At 56.1% G+C, this 24,389-nt stretch overlaps 5 protein-coding genes across 5 annotated transcripts; 3 read left to right on the top strand and 2 right to left on the bottom strand.

Moving 5' to 3' along the window:
- Positions 1-4,960: 4,960 nt before the first annotated feature.
- Positions 4,961-10,646, bottom strand: CORC01_12096 (uncharacterized protein; the record flags this gene model as incomplete). The annotated part of the gene is made up of 2 exons (XM_022623717.1): positions 4,961-8,562; positions 8,618-10,646. 2 exons carry the CDS (start codon positions 10,644-10,646, stop codon positions 4,961-4,963), a joined length of 5,631 nt encoding a protein of 1,876 aa, XP_022469754.1.
- A 3,063-nt stretch (positions 10,647-13,709) lies between these two features.
- On the top strand, positions 13,710-13,871 carry CORC01_12097 (uncharacterized protein; the record flags this gene model as incomplete). The annotated part of the gene is made up of 1 exon (XM_022623718.1): positions 13,710-13,871. The coding sequence occupies one exon, from the start codon at positions 13,710-13,712 to the stop codon at positions 13,869-13,871; it is 162 nt and encodes a 53-aa protein (XP_022469755.1).
- A 1,005-nt stretch (positions 13,872-14,876) lies between these two features.
- On the top strand, positions 14,877-16,166 carry CORC01_12098 (NADPH2:quinone reductase; the record flags this gene model as incomplete). The annotated part of the gene is made up of 2 exons (XM_022623719.1): positions 14,877-15,818; positions 15,912-16,166. 2 exons carry the CDS (start codon positions 14,877-14,879, stop codon positions 16,164-16,166), a joined length of 1,197 nt encoding a protein of 398 aa, XP_022469756.1.
- A 226-nt stretch (positions 16,167-16,392) lies between these two features.
- CORC01_12099 (UDP-glucose 4-epimerase) lies at positions 16,393-18,451 on the bottom strand (the record flags this gene model as incomplete). The annotated part of the gene is made up of 5 exons (XM_022623720.1): positions 16,393-16,796; positions 16,846-17,296; positions 17,358-17,592; positions 17,740-17,798; positions 18,137-18,451. 5 exons carry the CDS (start codon positions 18,449-18,451, stop codon positions 16,393-16,395), a joined length of 1,464 nt encoding a protein of 487 aa, XP_022469757.1.
- A 1,962-nt stretch (positions 18,452-20,413) lies between these two features.
- On the top strand, positions 20,414-24,334 carry CORC01_12100 (spindle pole body-associated protein sad1; the record flags this gene model as incomplete). Its single annotated transcript, XM_022623721.1, has 2 exons — positions 20,414-20,984; positions 21,060-24,334. The coding sequence occupies 2 exons, from the start codon at positions 20,414-20,416 to the stop codon at positions 24,332-24,334; spliced, it is 3,846 nt and encodes a 1,281-aa protein (XP_022469758.1).
- Between the last annotated feature and the right edge of the window lie 55 nt (positions 24,335-24,389).

The raw sequence follows: 24,389 nt of genomic DNA on the forward strand, positions 1-24,389 counted from the left end.
AAGACCTGCCGCGCGTGCCCGCGAGCCGGGCTAACCTCGAAGCAGCAAACCATGGCAAAATATGCCACGAGGCCGGCCTCTCTCCCCGATACGCCACGGGGTTTGCCGCCGGGAAGAAGTACTGGGAGCAAGCCTGTGACCGGTCATCGGTGACACACGCTCATCTACGACGCTGACGCTTGAAAGGAGAGTGGGAGGAAGGGAGGGAGAGGGGGGAAGAGGAGATTGCAACCCCCACGATCTCGAGATTCCGCGTTGCTCGTACCTCTGGCGAGAAGCAGCAACATCCCGGTTCCTTGCTCTGCGACGAGAGCTCGAGTCAGTATAGCGCACATCATTGGGGGCGACCTGTGTGTTTCAGCGAGTTTTTACGCCATAACCTTTCAGCTGCTTAAAACCACTGAAGGGGCAATTAATAGGGTGAATTAAGAGGTGCTTCGTGTGACCGATTGTGATAACCCCTACCACTTATGTGACGAATTCAAGATCTCAGGTTTTCCAAACTTGCCATTGAGGCAACAATGGTGTCCGGTGTCAATTCAACAACTTGAATGTGCAACCTATAATGCATCATAGCTATTTCTCACTCACCTCTAGGTTGCGCTCGCATCGGCTACCTTCTTGTCTGCTCAATCGCAGCGACTCAAGGTCACGAGACGGTTATTAATCTCGGCTTAAAAGCCTTCAATGGTTTCAGAGATACGGATATTCTGCCTACTATCATCATAAATCACCATCGTTGGCTTCAAATGGCCAATCATTGCGCCATCTACAGACCGAAAGGAAGAACTGATTCGGTAATCGCGGTTGGTTGACACGGTTTATGGTTTGACGGGGGCCAAAATCGTGCGCCAAGTCGTAGTGTGTGTGTGTTGCTCGATTCAGATCATGACAAGTGACGTCCCCTGGTGATTGGCGATCACTATTTTCGAGGGTACGGATATAGGAGCAGGACACAGCCCCGACCCAACACCCACGTGGGCTCTGTTATTGTAGGTGTTGCGTTGCAACGAGGGCGACGCGAACGAGGGGGGAAGATTTGGCGGTCGATGCAGGAGATGAAGGTTCGAGTTTCTGCGGCATTGACTCGTTTCGCTATTCGACGTGAAATATCACACGCTGGTGATGGTCGAGGGTTCAGCCCACGGCTATGACGGGCGCCTCGCTCCAGCTAGCCTCTTAACTGCCAATTATTGGCTTTCTCGTCGGCAACACGATGCTCCCCAAGCTCGAAAAGAGAGCTGTAGCTCGTTTGTGGCATTGTTTGACCAAAGCACGGAGAGCACGAGCCCTCCACTATATTGGTTGCCGCCGCAATTTCAAGACTTGGCATGTTGGCCCCCGCCGTAAACCTGACCAATATCGAGATCCCCGGTGTGCTCGGACATCACTCTTATCAAACCGAAGTTCCTCAAAAACAAGCATTTTCAGACTCACCGCTGGTGGTACCTGATGTGGCATAATGAGCCCATCTGACAATGCAGCTATGTAGGGTACTTGATTCGTCATAGTATGCCCAGGTGATGTGTAAACCCGTAAATCCGAGTCGAGTGGGAGCAGTAATTCTCCGAAGAGCACTCACTTGACTCAGGCAACAGTGGATAAAACTCTCCCTGACAGCTGTCATCGCAACTTTGCCGCAAATTGCAATCAAAATTCTGGGTGGCTTAGGCCACGGAGAGTACAGGGCGGGTGGTAATGATTCATGGTCTTGACCAAGATGACTACTTTAGATGGTGCCAATGTTAAAAAGAAAAACGAGACGTCTACGGAATAGTTTAAGAGAACAAAACGACGAAAACTCAATTGCCGAAGACGCCGTGGTGGGCACAAAAACGGCCCTCTGGCTATTTTTTAAAGTTTAAAAGCACGTTGTTGCACGCAAACCATCCGTTTGCATCACTAAAAAAAGAGGCACGATGGCGCTAGGAGGAAACGAAGCTACATTGTATGAGAGAAAAGAGTCTAGCTTCGTCAAAGAAGCTTTTCGCACGAGGAGGCGCAACGGTAGGCAAGCTCTATCAAGGTTCCTGACTTGACTCTTGTGCAACCCGAGCCAGAACGGCGCGGGATTGTGGGCGAGATGGGGGGGGCGATCATGGAACATGACGAGAACCCCCGAGTGCCTTTTTGATGTTCGAGAGACGGCCAGACGTCCCCCTGGGTAAATATTGAAAGCTGCCGTGGAACGCAAGATGGATACATCTAATCATTCTAGAGTACTGTACGGAGTACGGATACTGGATCAGTGGAGTTGGCAAAAGTCGAACATGTGCCCCTGCGTTGGCTAACTCCACTGCGCGGTGGGGATTGTCCTGTTGAAGATCGATGACGCGAGACATGAGAGGTGGAAAGCTCAGTTCGAGAGATCCTGACATTTGACGATACGACATAATCTTGGAAACCCAATTCTGTAGATATTAGATATTCTACGGAGTACATACAACGAGGTTCCGAAATTTTATCTCGAAACATGAATCGGGGGCGCTGTTCCCACCACGCAACTCCCATTTAACGAGGAGCGCAACAGCAGCAGCAGCAGCAGTAGCAAGAATTCGGAACCTTGTGCCGGTTGATCGGGAGTTGGAACCCCCGCGGATAGAGTCCGAGGTGCCATGCACAGGTGTAGTTGATGCTTGGGTCGTGCGGACAAGCCAGCCAGACCAGACTACATCACTTATTCGAATACACTTCAAAGCTCCCATTCCGGAGCCGTCCTCCGGACTGGACAGGGCTTCCCTTCTTCTCTCAGTCCAACTCGCCTTGTGGACCAGCAATCCTCCCATCCCCCTTTCCCCCCTCATTCGACGTGGTAACCGAACACACGAACGTCGAGTTGATCCGCTAGTCGTGATCGAGAACTCTAGGTCCAAGCTCCGTTTCGATATCTGAAGCGATTGCAGATAAGGAGACCACAGTCTACAGGCAACCCATGAAAGCTAGTCAGCATACGGCTGGATTCCCCTCGTTGTTTGATGATATCTCTCGAACTCGGACATCACTACCCATTTTAATAACCATCTTGTTCCCGTGCGTCATAGGAATGCATTCCGCGGTGATTGAATTGGCCAGTCAGAATCCGGATAATCCGAAAGTCCTTGCATTCGGTCGGAATACGGGACAGCAGCCCACGAGTAATTCATTCCATCAAGGCACTTTCTTTGCGCGCCCCTCCAGAAAAATAGGCCCGAGCGAAGAACCGGGCAGGGCAGCAGGGCAGGGTATCATTCTCCATGGAGTCCATGCAGCCTCTTGGATAAAATGTCCTATAACAATGCCGTCCCCATCTCGCATCCTGCTGTAGCATCCGCAGCAGCGCAGCGGCGCAGGTTCCGTCCAGATATCGCGAGATGATCGTCATGTCAGGGCCCCCCTCTGCTGCACAACTTATAACCATGGATGCAGGCCAAAATCAAACCCCTTGTTCAGTATCTACACTACGTAGTATGGGGGCACAACGAGGGTGCTCTACCGATTATCCAAGCATTACGGATAAGGATAGTTCCTTCGACCTTTGAGGTTCAGTTTCAAGCCATTCGAGTTGGCAGAATTTCATAACTAGTGGGCCAGGGGCCTTCAACTTGCCCATCGCAACTTACGGATACAAGAAAGCAAGTGCCACAATGCGGCACGCAAGCATGCGCAGGGTCGCCAAACCCTTGGTCGACGTATCAGTGGTTCAACGGTCCTGATCGATTCCACTCTCTGCTGTCGCGAGAATGCAATCCACAACCCGTTGAAGAAATGTCTCAGTCCCTCCCCCCCACTGGAAGGATCATCAAAGTCGCAGGCTGTACGACACGCACACTACGACCATGAAGCTTTTTTTTAACATTCTCCAGTGATCTTCACGAGTAAGACACCACACGCAAGTTGAAAAACTCACGCACCCCATTGCTGAGTGGCTGAAGTTGGTTTCCCTCCCTCCCACACTCACCCTTCCCCCAAAAATGCGTATCACCGTGTCACGTCCGCCACCCTCCGTCTCACGGGCGACCCTGACATGAAATCCAACGATCGGCGTTGAAGAAAAAAAAGAAGCCAAGACCGGGGGAGTTGTGAGGGAAACCCCATATCGGATGCCACCCAACTCCATCACTGAACCACCGTACTTCGTCTCGCAGCCTCTGTCACCGCCTCTGATCCCGAAATCCCTCCCTCCCCGGTCGTCGAGCCCCCCCCCGTGTGCCCATCCCCCTGTCCGCGCCGCCCCCTTCCTGCTGACGTCTATCGGGTGTTCACTCCGTTCGTAGCAAAGGGGCCGAAAGAGGCCTCGACGAACACCACAATTCTCGCAAGCTTTGCAGCTTTTGGGAGCGGGCTGCCAGTTTCGAAGCGTAGTCGGTTTTCCCCCGGGGCTTTCTATCCAAGAGGCTGGCTGCATCATCAAGAGCCTCAAACGTTAACAGCTCCGCTCAGATACACATCAGAGAAAATGGATCTTTTGGTGGGGAAGAAGATGGTATTTTCACATGAACTCGCTTTCATGCGTTCAAATTCTCAGAATGAATCCCATGTTTAAACCAAGAGAAGAGCCCCCCCCCCCCCCCCCCGTCTGCTCCCCCCCTTGCTGCCCCCCCCCCGCTATATGAGCAAAGTGCCGAGCTATCCAAAGCCCGCCCCCCGTCCCCCCCACCCCCCGCCCCCCCCCCCCCCCCTGGTTTGATCCCCTCCCTTTGCGCCCGTCCCAGGAAAGAAATGGGACAACCTAGAAACGCCGATTCCTGTCCCCCATGCCCCTATTCCCTCTCTAACTGTTTTTGTGTCGCAAAAGGCCAGTCCCTCCCAAAAATATCACGGTAGTTTGTTAGGCGCAGTTGTAAGTCGCAGTTGCGAGTGAGCCGCCCGGTGACATGACTGTCCCACGCGCCCACTGCTTGTGTCGAGGAAGGCAAAGCCCGTAGTCCTCTGAACTCCCTCTACGTCTCATGCTCCCTATTGTCTCCTCCCCCTCTCTCGACTAATCTCGAATCTCCCCCGTAATGTACCCAATCTGCCTCCTCCCATTAACCCCCGCGTTCGTAAGCTGGCTCGCGAGGTGCGTCTGCCCGTCCACAAGCCTCCTCTGCTCCGCCAACCTCGCCCGGAACCTCTCCTCCTGCTCCCGGTCCAGACGGTCCACGTCCTCCCTCTCCGCGACGCGAATCGCGCTCAGCGTCTTGGCCTGGTCCACCTTCTCGGTCGCAATCTGCTTCTCCCACTCGAGCATCATGGTCTGCCGCGCCATCGTCAGATCCGACTCGGCCAGCTCCACGGCCCGCGCCCGCGTGATGCTCGCCTCCGTCAGCGCGGCCTGGTGCTCCAGGTCCGCGCTGCGCTCGTTGCGCTTGCGCCGCATCGCGGCCGCAAAGTGGTCCTCCTCGATGCGCGCGCGCTCGTTGAGCGCCACGAGCTCGTCCTGCGCCACGCGTTGCCGCCGCGAGTCCTCAAGCTCCGCCTGCGCGGACCAGATTTGCGCCTGGACCGTCGCCAGCTCGCGGTTGCGCGCAATGGAGAGCGCGTGGTCTTCCTGCTCGAGGTTGATGCGGTCGAGGCGGGCGCGCCGCGTGCGTTCCTGCGCCTCCACGTCCTCGGGCATGCCGACGGCGCCTTCGGGTTGGGGGCCCATGTTGGCGTAGTAGACGTCCTCGGCGCGGTTGGCGCGAAGGAGCTTGAGGAGGGCATCTTGCTGGTCCGATTTGGGGAGGACGTGCATGATGTACATTGTCGGCGAGTAGGTCATCTTGCCGTCCGAGTAGTGGTTGAACTTTTTGTTTATGTACTTCCACATACCCGCCTTGAGGAGGGTTCGGCAGGTGACGAGGGGGTCGCGGGACTCCAATGCGAGGAGCAGGATCGACTTTCCCTCGGATCTCAGCGTGGTATCCGAACCGGCCTCGATGAGGAAGTTGATGACCCTCTCCATGAGCTTTTGTCTGGCCGCGGTGAGCTCGCCATTGTCCGCGCAATGTCGAGCGAGTTCTCCCAGCGCACTCCGGCCTCCGTGGAGCGTGCTGGGGAAGTCAGGCTCGTGTCCGTATTGCACGAGGACCTGGCAGGCCGGGAGGTTCAGTTCGCGGGCCGAATTGTGAAGCGACCCGTCGTTGCGCGAGGCACCAGCTGCGAGTAGGTTGGACATCATCTTGATGGCCGTTTCCCCTCCAATTTCGGTTGATAATGTCAGCGGCGTGTTCCCTTTCACGTCGCACACGTCCACTTCCGCGCCCTCCAGCAGCAACATCTTGACAACGTCAGGTCGACGGTTCCGGATGGACAGCATGAGCGGCGTCGATTGAGAGACTCGTGATTCAAAGTTGACCTTGGCGCCGGTCTCGATGAGCATCTGAATGATGCCGCTGCTGACCTTCTTCTGCGGCTGGAGCAGCGCCCACATCATGAGCGTCATAGGTTCCTCCTCAAGGTCTTCCGCGACCTTGCAAGGCATCATCTGATCGTAGTAGTACCCGGCGTCCAAGAGGGCCTTTGTGATTCGGATCGAGCGTGGGTGCTGCTGCAGGGCGAGAAACATCAGGGGTATCGAGTCCGGCGGCGTATACATGACGTCCAGCCTCGTCTCCCCGTCAGCGTATTCAGTAAACATTGTAATTAATTCCAGAGCCTCGTCTTCCGAGGCTGGGTTGTCAAAGATGCGGTAAAATGATCGGGATATCGATTCGGTGTTGGGCTTCTTCTCTAGTAGCCTTTTGACCAAGAAGGAGTTGCAAGCGGCGGCGGCGGTCTGCAGCAGCTTTCCATCAGCGTAGTTGACGTCGACTTTGTGATCGAGGAGGATGTCGACGAAGCCGTTGGCGAGTGCGAGGCTGTCGGGCTCGCTTTCGGATAATGGCAGATCGACAACTTGAGTGAGGACGGAGCTCAGGCCGTCGCCGTGGGCTCCCTTTTTCAGGAAGCTGTGCAGGATTGTAAAGCCGGCTTCCGAGAACCAAACCTCCGTGTTCTCCCTCGTGTACCCTTCTCTGATGGCTAGATTGAGATCCGCCGACAAGATCTTGGACTCGAGCATAAAGGCAAGCGGCTTCACCAGGGCTCTCCTCGTAGCGTCGACCAGGGTCTGGCATTCGTTGGCGATGGGCGAGGCACCGTACCTTAGTAGAGACCGAATGATCTTGAGATCGAGCTCCTCCTCATTGATTGCGTTGTTCAGGACGACGTGCAAGTCGTCGGAAACGGGCAAACCGGCCCGGAACAGCATTTCGATCGCGGCGGTACGGGGTTCGCGGCTAAGCTTCCAAGCCGCCCTCAGCGCCCTATTGAGCGTGGCGTGCGAGGGCTTGTGTTGCTTCTTCTTGTTAGACCCCTTTAGTGAAGTATGGGATTTGGCGGAGGCAATGGATCTCAGCGAAGCGCTCGATGGTGTACTCACTAGCCGCGTCCCGAGGTCGACCAGCCCCAGCATCATTTTCAGACTGCTCAGGTAGGCGCTCCTCGTGGCCGCCCAGATGGCCTCGCCCTTGTTGTGATTCGGGTCTGCGCCGGCTTCCAGCAGGATCTTGACCAAGTCGTCGCCTTCTTCGCCGAATCGAACCGCGGATGCCAGCTGCGTGTCAAGCGCCTCTCCCTCTACTCCGTGGACCAAAAGAGGCTCCAGGATGGCGGCGCGCGTCTTGAGATTGCCGACCTCGGTGGCGGCCTGGAATCCCCTCTCTATGGTCGATCGCTTGGGTGTCGTGGTGCCACTGAGGAGCATAGTGAGCACATCAGCAGCACCCGAGCGGCATGCTTCCACGATGGCATCCTCGTCAATCTGCGCCCCGTGGCTGACGAGAAGATTACCCAACACCAGATCACCGTCAGCGGCCGCCGCAAGCAATGCGTCTGAAAGCACGGAGCCTGAGGCGCCATGCTGCAGCAACACCTCGCATATCGCCGCCCTTGCTTCTCGGTTCGATAGGAGAGCCGCCTCGGCAAAGGCATCGTTGAGCACAGGAAGCGGATGCTTTTGAGCCAAGACGAGTTGGACGATATCATGACGCTCCTTCTTCACAGCCGAAACCAGGGCCTCTCCATCGCTCGTGTTGGCCTTGGCCGAGAGGGTGCGGAGCAGTGGTATGTCGTTCGTGTAGGTGTTGATGGCGAACCCGAGCGCTCTGTTCGCCTCGGCGCTCGGCGCGCCAGCGTCTAACAACTTTTGGGAGAAATCAAGACGGTCCATCGGGTCGGCGATCCGTAGCGCGTGCGGCAGAGCTGATGCGAGCGACGCCGGGTTCGGATGGGCGGCGAAGAGGAGATCGGTGATCTGCGTATCGCTGGCAGCTACGGCGTGGCAAAGAGCCGCGGCGTTGTGAGAATTCACATCGGCACCGGCGCTGAGCAAGACTTTCACGATGGATAGTTGTCGATGCTCAGGTAGGGTCTGAAGGAGAGCGTGAACCTCCTTGACGAGGACGTCGTTGAAGGGGGCCCTGTCTTTTGTGTTTTGCAAGAGAATCTCTAGCTTTGCTGCCTTGGTATCTGAGAAGATTAGTTGCCCAAATTCGTTGACAGCCCTGCTGACCGTAGCGGAAGAAGGTTTGCCGTGCATTAGAAGTGTCTCTAGAACTGACGGATCATGGCTGTGGATTGCTATCAAAAAGAGTCAGTAGTTGCTTCGCCCAACCCTTTGCCCATGTTCACTTACCGGAAGCCATGGCGTTGCCGTTGTCGACATTGACATCGGCATGGCCCTGCACCAACAACACTTGCAGAAGCTTCAGATCGGCTGGCCGATAATTTAGCGCGTTGAGCATCGCCTGAGAGACCTTGGCCGGGTCCAAGTCAGGCACCGACGTCAACAGCAACGTGGCCATGTCTAACCTCGCCTTGGAATCCTGAGTCGCAATGATCCTGGGCAGCACACCGGCAGCAGTGTGTGGAGTCACGTTCTTCTTGAGCAGCGCAATGAGTAATCTCACGTCCTTTTGTGACACAGCAGCGACCAGGGCCGAGCCTTCGTTTGTGTTGATGTCGGTATTGTACTTTAAAAAAAGTCCAATCAAGTCCTCGTCGCGGTGTGGTGGCTCCTCGTCAATGGCTTCTTGTAACGCGTCATGGACAATGGGCCCAGCGAGACCGCTCGTGAGAAAACATTCCACCATACGATATCGATTCTTCCGTGATAGTGTCTTTGTCAGAGGAAAGATCTGGGCCAACGTTTCGCTGGATGGTTTGCCCATGAGGAGCTCCTTAGTCATCGCCGCATCGCTTCTCATGACTGCGATCTGCAGAGCCAAACCGCCCTTGTGCTCGACGGAGGCCGTTTGATGGCGGTCGTACACCATTGATCTCGGTCCTTTCTTCACGTCATGTTCGGCAATGGGGCGGCCACCCGGGAAGACGGCTGTGAGAAGCAGCTTGGCCGAGTCGACGTCGCCCGCCTCCGCTGCCTCAATAAGCATGTCGTGCAGCGCGGTTCCGCTCGCCCCTCTTCGTAGTAGCAGATCTAATAGTAACCGACGGTTTTCCACCCCCATGTTCTTCGGTATCAACTCAACGCACTCCGAGGCATGTGTTGCGCTGAGTTCCGTGTTGCCGCTGAGAATGATGTGCGCAACATCTACCCGTCCATTCTGAACGGCCTTCCGGATGGCCATTGCGTCCTGATACTCTATGGAGACCCCGTACCTGACCAAAAGACTGACCATGTCTTGGAATTCCGCCGCTGCGGCATGGATTAACGCCATGGCGGGCGCATCACCGTCCGTGCCGGCGCATAGTAGCAGCTCTGCCACGGCGAGCTTGTCTCTGGGGTTCATGGAAGGGTGATCTAACAGATTCGAGAAAGCCTCGTCCAGTCCCGGGCGTTTCGGTGGGTGGTTGCCCATGAGGATCGCGAGAGCAATGTCGTGACGTCCCTGCCCGATTGCTATCTTGAGCGCCTCCGCCTGGTTGTAGTCGCCATCGGCGTTGGATCGACTCAGTTGAAGCACCGTTTCCAGACACCCTGCCTTCGTCGCGTCCACCATGCACTGCGAGAGCCACGAAGTCGGCGGCCGGCCCTCGGATCGGAGAACGATGCCCACCAAGTCCGCTTGGCCGCCGGACGCGCACGCCTGGCGGAACGATTCCTGCGCTTCGGGGCTATGCGCCACCCCGGCCCCGTAACGAAGCAGGAGCTCAACGACCTTTACATTTTCAGACTGCATGGCTACGGGTAATGAGGCGTCCAGGGCAAATGCGTCGGCATGGGGTAACAGGACCTGAATCATGTCGACCTGGCCATTGTGAACGGCGTGCTGCAGCACTTTGCTGCGCTCGCCAAAGCTGTCGAGGCTTTTCCGGCGAGGTAGGATACTCGTCTTTGCCTTTTGCGCCATGTTGACGTCGCCGCCGGATGAGACGAGCTGTATAATGAGAGCCTCAGCGACGCCGGGCGATCCACCATCGGCGACATGCTTGTCGAGAGTGTCGAAGACGAGCTTGTAGTCCCACGTCTTCTTCTTCCCCGTGAAGGCGCGCCGTAGATTCGTGGTGGACTCTGTGCGGCCATGGGACATTTGCTTGCGCTTCAGGAGCTCCTCTGCCTTGAAGTCGTCCTCCGAGGTCCGGAAGCTGGGGGGGCTTGAAGGCCGCGTCAACGGCGTCGGCGACGGCGGGGGCTCGAGACCCCATTCCTCCGCAAACTGGATGATGCGCCGCTGGCGGTCATCCTCGGTCGGCGACGTCGGCATCGGGGAGCCGGGGGGAGATGAAGATAGGAATGGAGACAGCTTGGCGACGATGTATACGGCGGTGAGCTGGCCGTATGTTACAGGGAAGGGGACAAGAAAGGGAAAAGGAAGGGGGCGGGGGGTGAGACGTAGAGAAAGAACGTGAGCGAATAGCTCGTGAGATGAGGTTGAGTGAGGCGAAGGCTATGTGAGATGAGGTAAGAAGAGAGGAGAGGAGACGTGCGGCGCAAAGTTTCGTTTTCGTCCCAAGATGATGTTGCACGCTCAACGGCAAAGGGACGGCGGAAAAGACGGCCTCTGGCCCGGTTGCAGCGGTAGGCGGAATGGCATGAACGTAGGGGGTGAGAACAAGCATCCAGGATCAAGGGTAGGCTGACATCAAAAAGATACAAGTATGGTGGTGGTTCAGGCCCTCGGCTGGGAAGAAGGAGAAGGGAAGAAGAGAAGAAGAGACGTTGGATGAATGGACGGTTCAATCGTTTGGGAAGGGGCTGGTATCTTAGGTTCGCGGATGTTTTGCCGAGATGACTTGAGTCGTATCAGCTACGCTCAACAGCTTGGGGGAAAAGGCCAGACGGGAGATGGCAGACAAGACGGGTTGACTGCGGAACTGAACTCAAAGGGGAGAGAGACAGAGAGGGTGGAAGGCAGAATGATGCAAGCTAGCACGCACAGGTCTCCAACGGCCAGCCGCAGCAGAAGCAGCAAGCAGCAAGCAGTAACACCAGCCCGTGTCCCCTGTGGATAGTAGAGGTTGTTGAAGATGCGGGTGTGGCGGCGTTGGTACGAAGCAGAGAACTCGGGGCGAAGCTCTGAAGGATGTCGGCGAAGAAGATCGAACGGGAACGTCCAATGGCAGGGGTCGCGGGTTGCGTTGAGCTGAGCTGAGTCGAGGTATCCCGAGGTCCTAACCTAAGCCTTGTGGCGACAATGCGTCGCGTTTCAGCAGGGTGGAGCCCAAGGTCCCCTATCTAGTCTTTCCAGATGCGAGTGTCACAATCGAAAGCGGTTAGGGCGGCCAGGACTTTTTCTTTTCGGGAAAGATGGCGTATCCGTAGGCTACCTTAGGCGGCTGGCGGACAGGTCGAAGACGGGTGTGGCTGGGTTTATGAGGTCGGACGATGGCAGGTCAGGTACACTTAGTAGAGACAGTGACGTCGATCAGGTAATTAGGTAGATGAATGAAAGCGCCGGCCTTTTTTCTTTGGTTGAGGTTCGTGATGAAACTCCGGACTGATAATGATTATTCGTAGAAGGGATATCGCAGTCGACTGAAGCCTGGATAGCTAGTCGTAGATGGCTGGGGTTAATCCCCCCTTGAGAGTGGATATGATTGACAATTATCCGTAGAGGCAATAATGTCAATGACGAAGGGAAAATTCGGCAGATGCAGAGTATCGAGGATGAACGGCACAAAAAGTTCAAGTATCAGTAGTCATCCGCCCAAAGCCAATTATGCAAATAAGCCTCGAGAGGCCGGCCATTCATCGTTTAAGCTTGTTGGGGGAGACGGTGACAGCTGCCGCCTGCGCGTGTGAGTGGTGAGGATAAATGGGCTCATTGAGCATTCGACGCGAGCGTGGCAGGGCATACGCGGACACGTCGACGATCCCTGTGTACGACGTCCCGTACGAAGTGGGGGGCTGAAGAAGCAGGAAAAGGCGGAGGAGACGGCACAGAAGTGGAGAAGAAGGAGAAGAGCTGAGCTACGGAGGGGGGCCGAAGAGGCCGTTGGAGGTTGGAGGAGGACCCGAATGGCTTCAACACCTTGAACTCCATGGAAGTCCTAAGCCATGCAGACCACAACTCAATGGGTTCCATAGTGAAGAGCGGCAAGTGCTTCGGCCATATTCAAATGTCTCTCGGGACCGAGTGCAACAAAGTCTCTCGAGATTCTGGAGCCAAGGAATGCATGGCCACCAAGTGCCCCCCCCCTCGTGTGATCCGAGGAAGGTACATACATGTAAGTCTCGAGGAAACACCCTTGAGTCCTAGACAACGAGATTCTGGGGCAAGACGAGGAACAGCTCTCCAGTTTCCCCGATTGTTCCAAGAACACGAAGAGCAAACACACGCGGTTGAAAGAATCCCTGAACCCTGACGGAACAGCCACCGGTCCATTAAGATACCTACCTTGGACAAGAGGTATTTCGTACGGGCATGCCACGCAGCAGAGGTGCCTAGCCATTCCGACCAGCGCTAGCTGCCCGTTGCCGTTTTGGCTTCATTCCGGTGCGCAGCCCCTCGATGCATCAGCCCACGCAAAAGAGGGCTAACTAAAAAAGTTCTTCTGCCGGCCTTTTTTACGTGGCGTCCGTGGCTGAGGGGGGCGACGAACCCGCAGTTCACTCGTCTCACCGACACATGCCACCGTGAAAACAAATGCGCGCTACGACAATGCCGTGCCTTAGACCAAGGTACACGCAGAAGCCAAGGCGGCCGAGCCTCATTGGAGACGCCGTCGATTGCGACCAAAATGTTGTCTTTTTTGACGTGTCGATGAAGAATTATGACGGCCTCGATTTGGGGTGTGTAACCCACACAACCATCCAGACGTGCTGACAGCCTCGTTATAGCAATGCTCACATGCAGACATCAAAACACGTCATCGAGAAATAGGATAGATGAAGTCATGGATAGAGACCGGCCCCAGGATAGGTAGAAAAGTCGCATCTAGAATGTCACCGCGGGAAGAACGAAGAAAACCCCCGAACCGATGGGCGATCATCCGGCTGCCCCGATGCATTGCTGTCCGCACTCAATCCGAGTCTTGGCAACTGACTAGCTTCAAAGATTCCCCAAACCCGAGGAGGGAACATGCCGGTTCGGTTCCCATTACATGGCACCTACTCGACGAGTGAACGATCCAACAGCGTCGTTCCGTCCACGTTGTGTCTGCACTTGCAACCACCCCCAACTGCCCAACGACCATGATCGAATGACGATAGGAGTGCCGTGATTACCGGACACCATTGTGGCGTATCAAACAGATGCCAGGCGCCTGTCATCTCTGCTCTTGCAGGCTCGCTGCCCCGCCCGCCTGCTCGCCACGACCAGCGGTTCATGCCAAGCGTGCGTGAGGAGGGACGCTCAAGTCCATCATCAGACTTTCAAGGTTTGCAATGCATGCCCGTGGATAAAGGTGCCCGAGCACCGCGAAGCTCGAAGGTATCGGACTCTGGTTCCGGAGAGCCGATGCCCTTAATCGTTGGTACTGCATGCTAGCCAAGGAGGTCTCACGATGAGGCAAGTTCAAGTTTTCTCTCATTCCTAGGCCATGCATGCCTCGCATGATGAGATGGTCTCACTTTTAAACACAACAGGAGTGTATCTCTTGAGACAACAATGATAATATCTAATCGCATCGCCTGGAGCACCAATGGCGTATCTAGAGTTTGACCAAAGTAATCTGCAATCAAATGACTGAATGTGAGATATGAAGCCTTACCCCATTCCTGTCTCTCTCTCACTCATGCTCTCACCCATACTGTCACTCAAACTCTCACTCTTATTCCCACTCACCCACATCCGCCCCCCCCCCCCAAAAAAAAAGCCCACCCCACAATGGCGACTTCCGAATCCCGCTCTTCGGAAAGCCGACCGACCCCTCTATCACCCGTCACCCGAAAACGCAAGGCCCCCCTCCCTTCCCCCCCCCTCCCGGGCTCCGTGTCCCCACCCGTGCCGACTAAGGTATGAAAGAACCCCGCCGAAGTATGCCGCTCGGCCAAAACACCAGTATACGCCGATAGGAATCGAACCCAACTTAGGTAACCTACTAAGCGTACCCCCGTTTCACACGATACCACCATACAAGCGTGCCTTCATGTACTAAGCGTACCATCCAGTGTACTCTACCGTCCGGGTTCGAGCCCGTAGGCTTTAAGTGCAACGTATTGTAGGGTTCATCGGCGTCACTAAAGTAAGCCGTTCGGCCAAAACACCAGTTGACGCCGATAGGAATCGAACCCAACTTAACCTATTAAGCGTGCCCCCGCTTCACACGCCGCCATCGATCTCTCGAAAGCTCATAGCTCCCCTCCCGCGCGCGGTGCATTTCCAATCACGTCGTCTGAGAAAGAAGCCCACACCCCTCACTTTACGAGAAAGCTGACTAAAGCTGTCCCAAATCCCCCCTCGAGCGTAATCGGAAGCTATTCCACCAAAAAGTCCCACCCCACCCTCTCCTACCTAGGTTCAAAGACAAAAGATTGAAGAACGTAATCGCCAATGTCTCAATTCCTCATTGTGCGACCTTCTATATCCATCCGCGCCATCACAAGAAGCTCCAAACTCACGCCCGCCGCCCTCACTCATTCCAAACAGACCATCCACCCATTAGTCCCCTTCCACCACCACCACCACCAACACCGCACCTTGATCCCCTCACCAGCCCCCCAAACATCCCTCTCCCCAGGCCCGCACTTCACAATGGCCTCCTCCCTCCCGCACACCATGAACGGCATCCAAATCCCCCGCACCGGCGGCCCAGAAGTCCTAGACCACCGCACCGACCTCGCCCTCCCCACCCTCGCGGAGGGCCAGGTCCTCGTCCGCAACGAGTACGCCGGCATAAACTACATTGACACCTACTTCCGCACCGGCCTCTACAAGGCGCCCCTCCCCATCACCCCAGGCCGCGAAGGCGCCGGCACCGTAGTGAAAGCCCACCCCTCCGTCGCCGGCTTCCGCGAGGGCGACCGGGTCGTCTACATGGGGCCCTTTGGCGCCTACGCCGCCTACTCCGCCGTTAACGCCGCCCAGCTCCTCCGCATCCCCGACGCCCTGTCCACAGACGTTGCCGCCGCCGCCCTCCTGCAGGGTCTCACAGCCTGGACCTTTATCCGCGAGGCCGGCGAGGTGCAAAAGGGCGACTGGGTCCTCGTCCACGCCGCCGCGGGCGGCGTCGGCCTCCAGCTCGTGCAGATGCTCCGCGCCGTCGGCGCAAAAGTCATTGGCACCACGAGCAGCGACGAAAAGTGCGAACTGGCCAAGAAGAACGGCGCCGAGTGGATCGTCAACTCGCGCTCGCAGGACCTCGTGGCGGAGGTTAGCAAGATCACCGGCGGGCACGGCGTCGATGTCATCTTTGATGGTGTCGGTAAGGCCACGTTTGATAGCGACTTGGAGATGGCGGCGCGCAAGGGGAGATTGGTCGTATTTGGCAACGCGGTAAGTCCTTTTTTGGAGAACGCGAGGGATTCAAGTCTTGCCGGAATTTCTTGGACAGAGGAGAGAAAAACTGACAAATCAAATCCTTTTCAGTCTGGAGCTGTTCCTCCTTTCGACATCCTCAAGCTGGGTCCCAAGAACCTCAAGGTCATGCGACCCATTGTCAACAACTACACCGCGACCAGGGAGGAGCTGGAAAAATACAGCACGGAGCTCTTCGACATGATTACCTCGGGCAAGGTGGAGGTCGCCATCCACAAGGCATACCCGCTCCAGGACGTCAAGACGGCGCATGAAGATCTCGAGAGCCGCAAGACGACGGGCAAGCTCATCCTCAAGATTGATTAACTCAAAGCACCTCTGTGTAATCATGACAAGACAAGCGGTTCGACTCGGTTCGCCACATCGTGGTGGTATCTTGAACTTCTTTTTTTTATATTAAATCCTCTCTATGGCGGACGTCGTATCATGGCTCTCGCTGCGAATAACACTAATTCTATCATCTATGATATGCAACCATACCTTTCTTTGCCAAGATGTATTTGATGCTCCGACACAATTAATCTACCGGTTCTTAACCGCTCGTGGGCTTGGCGTTGGCGAGGAGCTCCGGAGGGGGGTCCTGGCGGTAGCCCTTGGGGTTGTTGCTGACCCAGCGCCAGAGATCCTCGCAAGCCTTCTCCAGTGTTTCCTCGGTCTTCCAGTTGAGCTCCTTGTTGGCCAGAGACGGGTTGGCCGTCAGGTCGAGAACGTCGCCTTGGCGTCTGGGGACAACCTCGTAGGGGAGATCGCGGCCGACGACGTGGCTGAAGGCCTTGATCATCTCGAAGACGGTGCTGCCACGGCCGGAACCGAGGTTCCAGGCCTTGACGCCGGGCTTGTTTTCGCGGAGGTAGTTGAGGGCGACCAAGTGACCCTTGGCCAGGTCGACGACGTGGATGTAGTCACGAATGGCGGTACCGTCTCTTGAAGCGTAGTCTGCTCATGATCAGCGAGTGTGCGGCATTGTTTCATCATGTGTACGTACCGTCACCAAAGACGAGGAGCTTGTCGCGGTCACCGGTAGCGACCTTGCCGAGCAGAGGCAGCAGGTTGTAGGGAACACCCTGAGGATCTTCACCCATGAGGCCAGAGGGGTGGGCACCGCAAGGGTTGAAGTATCTCAGAAGTGCACCGTTGAAATGCTCGTAGGGCTTGCCGGCCTTCTTCAGCTTGTTGCGCTCAGCGTTGATGTGATCAGTGATGACCTGCTCGACAAACGCCTTGGTGTGGCCGTAGGTGTTGGTGGGGCCAATTGGGCAGTGCTCGGGAATAGGAATCATGTTCTCGAAACGGGTGGCGTCACCGTACACGGTCGCCGAGGAGGAGAAGACAATGTTGGGAACATTGTTATCCGTCATGGCTTGGAGGAGGGAGACGGTGCCGGCAACGTTGACGCGGTAGTACTCGAGGGGAATCTCGCCAGACTCGCCGACAGCCTGCAATCAATCGTGTTAGATTCTATCGTGGGGGATCAAGTATAGGAGCAAGAGAGCTCACCTTGAGCGCGGCGAAGTGAATGACGCTGTCAATCTCGGGGTGCTTCTTGAAGACCTCATCGAGGCCGGCCTTGTCGGTGACATCGACCTGGTAGAAGTGGGGTCGCTTGCCGCTCAGCAGCTCGATACGGTCGACCGCAACCTTGGAGGAGTTGTACAAGCTGTCGACAATGACCACATCGTAGCCATTCTGGAGAAGGGTGAGAGAAGTGAAGGAGCCAATGTAGCCGGTACCACTACAAGCGACCAAATCGCGCGGTTAGCCTTTGCGCGGTCCTTGGGCTTGCGCCAGCGCCACGGCAGCGGGTGTAGACGGTGCCAAGATCAATCGGATTGCCGTAACATCGGGAATAGGGTTGTTGGAAACGGAGAGGGTAGCTTACCCGGTAACCAAGACAGTGCCAACGGCCATCGTGAAGAAATTTGCAGGCGTCGATCGCAACTAGGTGCGGTGAGGGGTAATTTGGAGGTGGAGGGACAGAGTAGAGTGAAGGAGAGTAGAGAAGCGCGGTCCGTCGGGGTATCAAGTCGTTAGTGTGTGAGGGAGAGCGCACGTCTTTGGTGTGAGTTGGGGAGTCGGCAGAAGGGAAGGCTGCAGTGGATTACGGGACGAGGCGAGATATAAATCTGCTGGTGACTGAGGTGTGTGAGACAGCGAGAGGCCGGGTGGGAATAATGAGGCGACGGTCGCAATAACAAAAAAGTAAACGGGGTCGTCTGTCTGTAACGTTTTGGCTGGGTGATGATGCGGGAGAGAAATTGGCTCGGCTTGAGTGCCACCAGTACGTGCTGCCAGTCCCAGAATGAGCTTGGTGAATTTGGGGCGATCTTGCAACGGCCAATCTGGCGCGCCAAATTGGAGGCGATGGCGGGGTCTCGCAGCGGGGGTGGCACCAATCTCAGGCGCTGTGGCTGGCTGCGGAGCCCAGTAATTTCTTCCTCGAGCTTCAAACGGCGCAATTGTTGGCATTTTGAAACTTGCAACGACCGGGGATGGCGGTGCCGTGGAGCCTGATCTTCACGCTGGTGGACGGGCCGACAAGGGCTCTGAGCCTGTCGACGGTGGTGTTCCTTCGCGGTCACCCAATGTTCCATGGCGGACTCGATAGTGAATCGGTCCTGGTAAGGTAGACTGACTAAGTGACACGAGAGACGGAGCAAAACAGAGACAGAGATCGGATGACGGATCAAGTGGTGGATGATGGGATGCCATCTGGTGGGGTGTCTCTCCGGTGCATGTCCCCGTATCCGTATTGTTTAACCCTTCCCGGATGTCTCTTTGCTGTTTGTTGGAGCGGCTGGGTGGTTGACCGGCCTAGCCTCGCCGAGTAGGTACTTTATTGCCCGAGTTCCCCATCTACTAGACCACTGCGCACCTGTGGATTAATACAGTCTGGCACTGCAGGTTTGCCATTCCGTCCGGTTGTTCGCCCGAAAGGACGAGGGTCCGGCGGGCTCCCTCGTTTTGTCGACGGCAGCGGAACCGAAATTCAATCCAGGCCCAGGCCCAGGCCCAGGCACAGGCACAGGCACGTTGCTCTAGCGCAGACGATACTATGACTCCAAATCAGTCAGCGTGCATCTCCCTCGCTGGCTGTCGCACGTCTTGCATCAAGTCCAGGCGTACTGCATGCACTCGACCTATTGCGCGAATTCAATGGCAAACTGAGATGGAAAAGCACGTGTCGGGAATCGCATGTTGATGGATCTCTCCATGATGGACCAGCAATTCGAGGTGGGGTCCTGAGTGGGAAGGGTGGTTAAGGGCGTGGAGTACCTTACCTTACTCGGTGACGTACTGCGCGGTCTGGATTGATGAAATGCGGTAGCCTGAGGTTACAATGGGGAGGGGGAGACTGGGTCACGTGGTCGCAAACAAAGTAAGGTACTTACTTACCTAAAGGCATCAAGGTGTACATACGCTTATGTAACAGCTTAGACGCTGCGGCGCGTAACACCTGGCAGACCACCGTTATGGAGACAAGAGGAGCGCAGCGCGTGCGCGGGCGACGGACACGCTGCAAGGGTCCGAGCTTCTCTCTCTCTCTGCGCCCGAACCCGAACCCCGGTTGGTGGTTGGCGGTTTGGCGGTGGGCGGCTGTCCGTCGCGAAAACATTCCCAAGTTGTGTGTGAAGCTCCCAAAGTGAACACTTCTAGACGGCACAAAGACTCAACGAACCCCCGACACGTCCCTTGCATAGCCTCGCTGCCGTCGCAAAGCTCAATCTACCTGCCCGACAATCCATTGACTCGCTCAAACTGCAACGGCAGCCACAACGCATTCTTTCGTCAACCCTAACTACCTGGTCCTCCACCGACGATCCGACGCGCGTGTGGTTTGGCGCGACTTGTGCCTGGGAAAGATGGTCGTTGCGGCCAGGGACCGCTCCTCCTCTCTTTGTTGACAAACCGCTCCCTCGCTTCCCGATCCGGCGGGTCTGTCCCTCTGGAATAGCTTCACTTTGGGATTCTTCTCCCACTCGGAGCTCCCGCAACCGGCTCCCCGCAGCATTCACAAAGGCTCCTTTACACACGTCCTGTACCTCTCGGTAATTCCTTTCGAGGCCTTCCCTTGGTTATCGCCTCCCTTGTAGCTCAACATAGATCTCATGGTTCATTGCGCCTACCATTGTTGATGAGACACAAGACCTCGAATTACAACAAACTGCTTCACGTGGACCTATTGACAATTGTAGCGCATGTCTACCCAAACAATAATAATGTGAGTTGCGTCTTTGCAACCCAGCCCTTCATTCAGTCTATTCCTTCCATTGCTTCTTTCCTTCAATGCTCTTTCTTGTCGCGCCTGCCGTTTGAGAGTTTGGCCTTACCCTCGCCACCTAAACCTGTTCAAACTTCTCTCAAGCCAACCTTACCTTGCCTCTTTTCTTATTCCTCCTCGTTCACTGTATCTGCCCTCATCTTCACTGATCCAAGCCCCTCCATCTCGTCAACACCACTACGTGGTGTTGAGCGACCTCATTTTATACACAGCCTGCCACCTCAACCCACAACTCATCATTCTCGCAGACCTTCATCCGTCACACTGCGCCAAGATGCCTCCCAAACGAAGGGTCCGTGGCGATGACGATGAGGTGCCATCCCTCTTGACGCAAAGGGGTGCTGCCGTCAGAGCAGACCTGCCTCCGTTGGCATCGCGACTCGACACATCTTACGGGTCTGCACCTTCCACGGTTTTGCGGAATACTCGCCGGGGTCAACAACGCAATTTGCAAGACATCATCAAGGAAACACTACACGACAGCGACGATCCCGATGACGCGGGCGACCCAGATGATGATGACGACGACGACGACAACGACAACGACAGCGACGGCGATGCCAGCGCGAGTAGTAGTGAAAGCAGCAAGAGTAGCACCAACCAACAGCCGCCGCCTCGACGCACCAGGCGCACAAAGTCGCCAACTCCTAAACCAGCGCCAAAGTCGAAGTCATCACGCAGGGTGCAGCCGAGTCCCGATCCAGACCCGGACCCGGACCCGGGATTCGAGCCAGGCTTTGGTCCAGGTCGAGAATCATCAGATCCACCCGAACCATCGAGGGATGCGACACCAGATCCGCCCGTCATCCGGCGCTCACCGCGGCGTCAATCTCCAGCCCGAATTGGTAAGTGCAGCCACGTGCACGAGGCCCGGTCTTGCCTTGCTGCGGTCTCACTTCCCTTACTAAAACTCGGCTCAGCTCCTTCGGTCGAACCTCCCTCATTTCAGCAAGACGCTCCCCTTCCGCCTCAGCAACTCCTACCAGGCGCTGCGCCTCCGAGAGGGCCATTCTCATCAAATCGACAGTCCATGACCAGAAGAGCCAGTTCAGAAGGTCCCACTCAAGGTCTCACGCCTGCAAGACGGGCCCTTCCTGCTGCGAGCTGGAACTCCGTCTTCGCTCGAGCCATCTCCGAAGAGCCCTATTCTCAGTCTCGCTCTCGGTTTGCCCAACAACAGGACCCACCGGAGCCGACCCCGACACCGGACTCAGTCCGTACCTTCGGCCAGGAAAGCTCACTCTTCGGAGGTGCCGACATTGGCTCGACCCCGTCGCAATCCTCCTCATCGGAGCGTGATGATCGCATGCGCTCCATTGAGGAGATTGAGGAACCCTCTCCATTTAAGGAAGAGACGGGAGGCATAAATCCCTTCAGTCCATTAAGGCGCTTAGCACGCGATCCCCGACACAACTCGGCAATGCCGCCACGAAATTTAAGCCACGTAGACCGTCACCAAGGTGTCGTCCAGGCCCCGATCACTACGGTTTCTGATAGACCTCCTCCGGAGGTGCTGCCTTTGCCCTCCCAAGGTACCTTCCGTCCGCCTCAAAGGGAGCCACCGAGCACGCCGCCCTCGGACCGTCTTCGACCTCGCAGCAGCAAATCACCTCACTATGTTTCGCCTGCTCGCCGTATTGCGCAATCTCCTGCTAAGAGAGACGCACCAGCCTCGGCAGCAAGTTCGCGTCAGCTTCCAGCCATCCAAGCTTCGCTGTCACCTTCCCCTGCTGCAAGGTCCAACTCGACTCTTATATCAAGTCGTGTCAGCGAGGAGCCATCTCTCAACCATAGATCCCCACAAGCCTCTTCGTCTCGTAACTCTTCGCCTCGCAAGCCAGCCCAGCCCGCCAAGCTTGATGCTGCTCGGCGAGTTCCAGCATCGCTGGCTGCCGATGAGAATCCGGTATCATCTCGCTCCCTGTTCGGTGACCCCCCGCCCGTCAATGGCAACTCAGCACCGCCTCGCTCCGTCAACATCGATACGCCAGCTATCAGAGTAGTACCTCCACGCCCCAATGAGGGTGGAAATGGCTCGTCGCGACACTCTGGTACAAGCAAGCTTTTTCAATATGGGCAAGGTCAAACGGCATCTTCTCAGGGCGGGTCTGGCATGTTCAGCACTGAAATGCTCCCTAATGAGGGTGGAAATGGCTCGACACGATACCCTGGTACAAGCAAGGTTTTTGAATATGGGCAAGGTCAAGCGGCACCTTCTCAGGGCGGGTCTGGCATGTTCAATACTGAAATGCGAGCAAAGATACAGGAAGAGCATCGACAGGAAAGGGCGCGGCAGGAAGCACTTCGAAAGGAGCGCAATGCCCGTTTGAAGGCTTGGCCACGGGTTTACAACACAGTATATGAATGGACCAATGTCCCTCGCCCTGATAGCCCCGACAGAGAGGGCGGATACAGTTCCGATTCGGACGGATACACCAATTCAATTGCAACCTCGCGACAGGTCCCCTCGAGCGAGTTTTCGTGGGCGGATTGGATTTTGTTCAAGATTGCCGACACGTTCGTGGACTTGCTAAACTTTCTCTTTGCCCCAGAGTCTTGGCTTTTCAGGGCTTCGCTCGGTATCCTGCTTCTCTCACTCCTGATCTGGGGCGCCCTGACAGGACTGAACTCCACGCCGGCTCTTGGACTAGGCGGTGTCCAATGGTACGGTCTGTCAGACTTCTCACACAACCTGGGGCAATTTGTACCACTCTGGATGTCGCGGCCGGCGACGCTCTTCAGCGACAATGATGCCAGAGAATACGTTCGGCAACAACGCAACCACGAATACGAAATCACCAAGTTGACAACGGCCACCAAGCTTCATGAGGGATCCCTGTCGCGCTTGATGCAAATTCTGCCCAAGGTTGTGCACATGAAGCTGGATAAAAACGGACGGCCCGTTGTGGGAGAGGGATTTTATCACGCGCTGCGTGACCTCATGAAGAGTGACGCCGAAGTCTTGACGCTGAGCCGGGGCCATGGTGGCTATTATTTTATCTCCGATGAGACCTGGTGGGCTATCAAGTCCAGGCTCCAAAAGGATCCCGTGTATCAGAGTGCTTCCTCGCCGCCTCCGCCAGGACTATCGACTACGGACGTTGAAAACATTTCCCAGTCCAAGTTTGACAAGAACTGGGAGAGATGGCTCACCAACAACAAGAAGAAAGTCGCCAAGATACTTGAACCCGAGTTTAGCTCGTCCCTTCCAGACAAGATTGGCGGGGATCTCGAATCCAAGATTGAGAAGTTCGTCAAGGACCGATTCAAAAACAAGGACACCAAGGACGTCGTGGTTACCCGGGAGGAATTCATTCGCCATCTCAAGGGCGAGTTTGCTACCCACCGGAACGAAGTCAAGGCTGAAGCGCAAGAAATGCAGAAGAAGCTGGAGCACTACATCAATGAATCGGTCGAGGCCGTTCTGAAGAAAACGCCGCCCACGGGCGTTACTCGGACCGAGATGATTTCAGTAGTTGACGGCATGATCCGACAGGCGATTGCGAATGCCGGACTGGAAGCACTAGCGCAAGGCAAGATTGGGGCGACCTGGGGCAGAGAACTTCGTCATCAGGTCAACTTCTTGGCCCATGGTAGCGGTGTGATTGTGGAGGCTACGCACTCGACCCCGGATTATGTGCCTCCCATCAACGGAAAAGTAGGCACCGCAAGCTGGCTCAGGCAAACGGCGCGGGGTCCCCGCATCAACTCTAAGTCTGCAACGTTGTTCGGATGGGAGGACGAAGGCGACTGTTGGTGTGGCAAAGTTGTTGTGGGCAGGGATGGGAAGGAAGATGGTGTCAGAGTCGGCTACATCCTCAGCCGGGAGATCGTCCCCCAGCACATCGTCGTCGAGCACATTTTGCCCGGGGCTACGCTGGACCCTAACGCCAGGCCAAAAGACATTGACATTCTGGCTTACATCACCGATCTTCACACGCGCAACCGCGTTGCAGACTTTGCCGCAACCCACTTTCCGGGCAGCAAGCTTTCTGACGGCTGGGTCAAGATTGGTCAATTTATATACGAGAGCAGCGACACGCTCAACGGAGTACACGTACATAGGCTCAGTCCTGAGCTCCATGCTCTGGGAGCCTTTACGGATCAAATCGCTCTCCACATTACCAGCAACTACGGCTCGGATCATACCTGCCTTTACAGAGCTCGTCTCTACGGAGTGGAGAGGGAGGATTGAATGGGATACGGGTGAGGAGGATAGAGTCTATTGGTCGTCCCTCATTCGGCGTTAG

The sequence above is a fragment of the Colletotrichum orchidophilum genome, assembly GCF_001831195.1.
Source record: "Colletotrichum orchidophilum strain IMI 309357 chromosome Unknown Scaffold_143.1, whole genome shotgun sequence".
NCBI classification, from domain to species: Eukaryota; Fungi; Ascomycota; class Sordariomycetes; order Glomerellales; family Glomerellaceae; genus Colletotrichum; species Colletotrichum orchidophilum.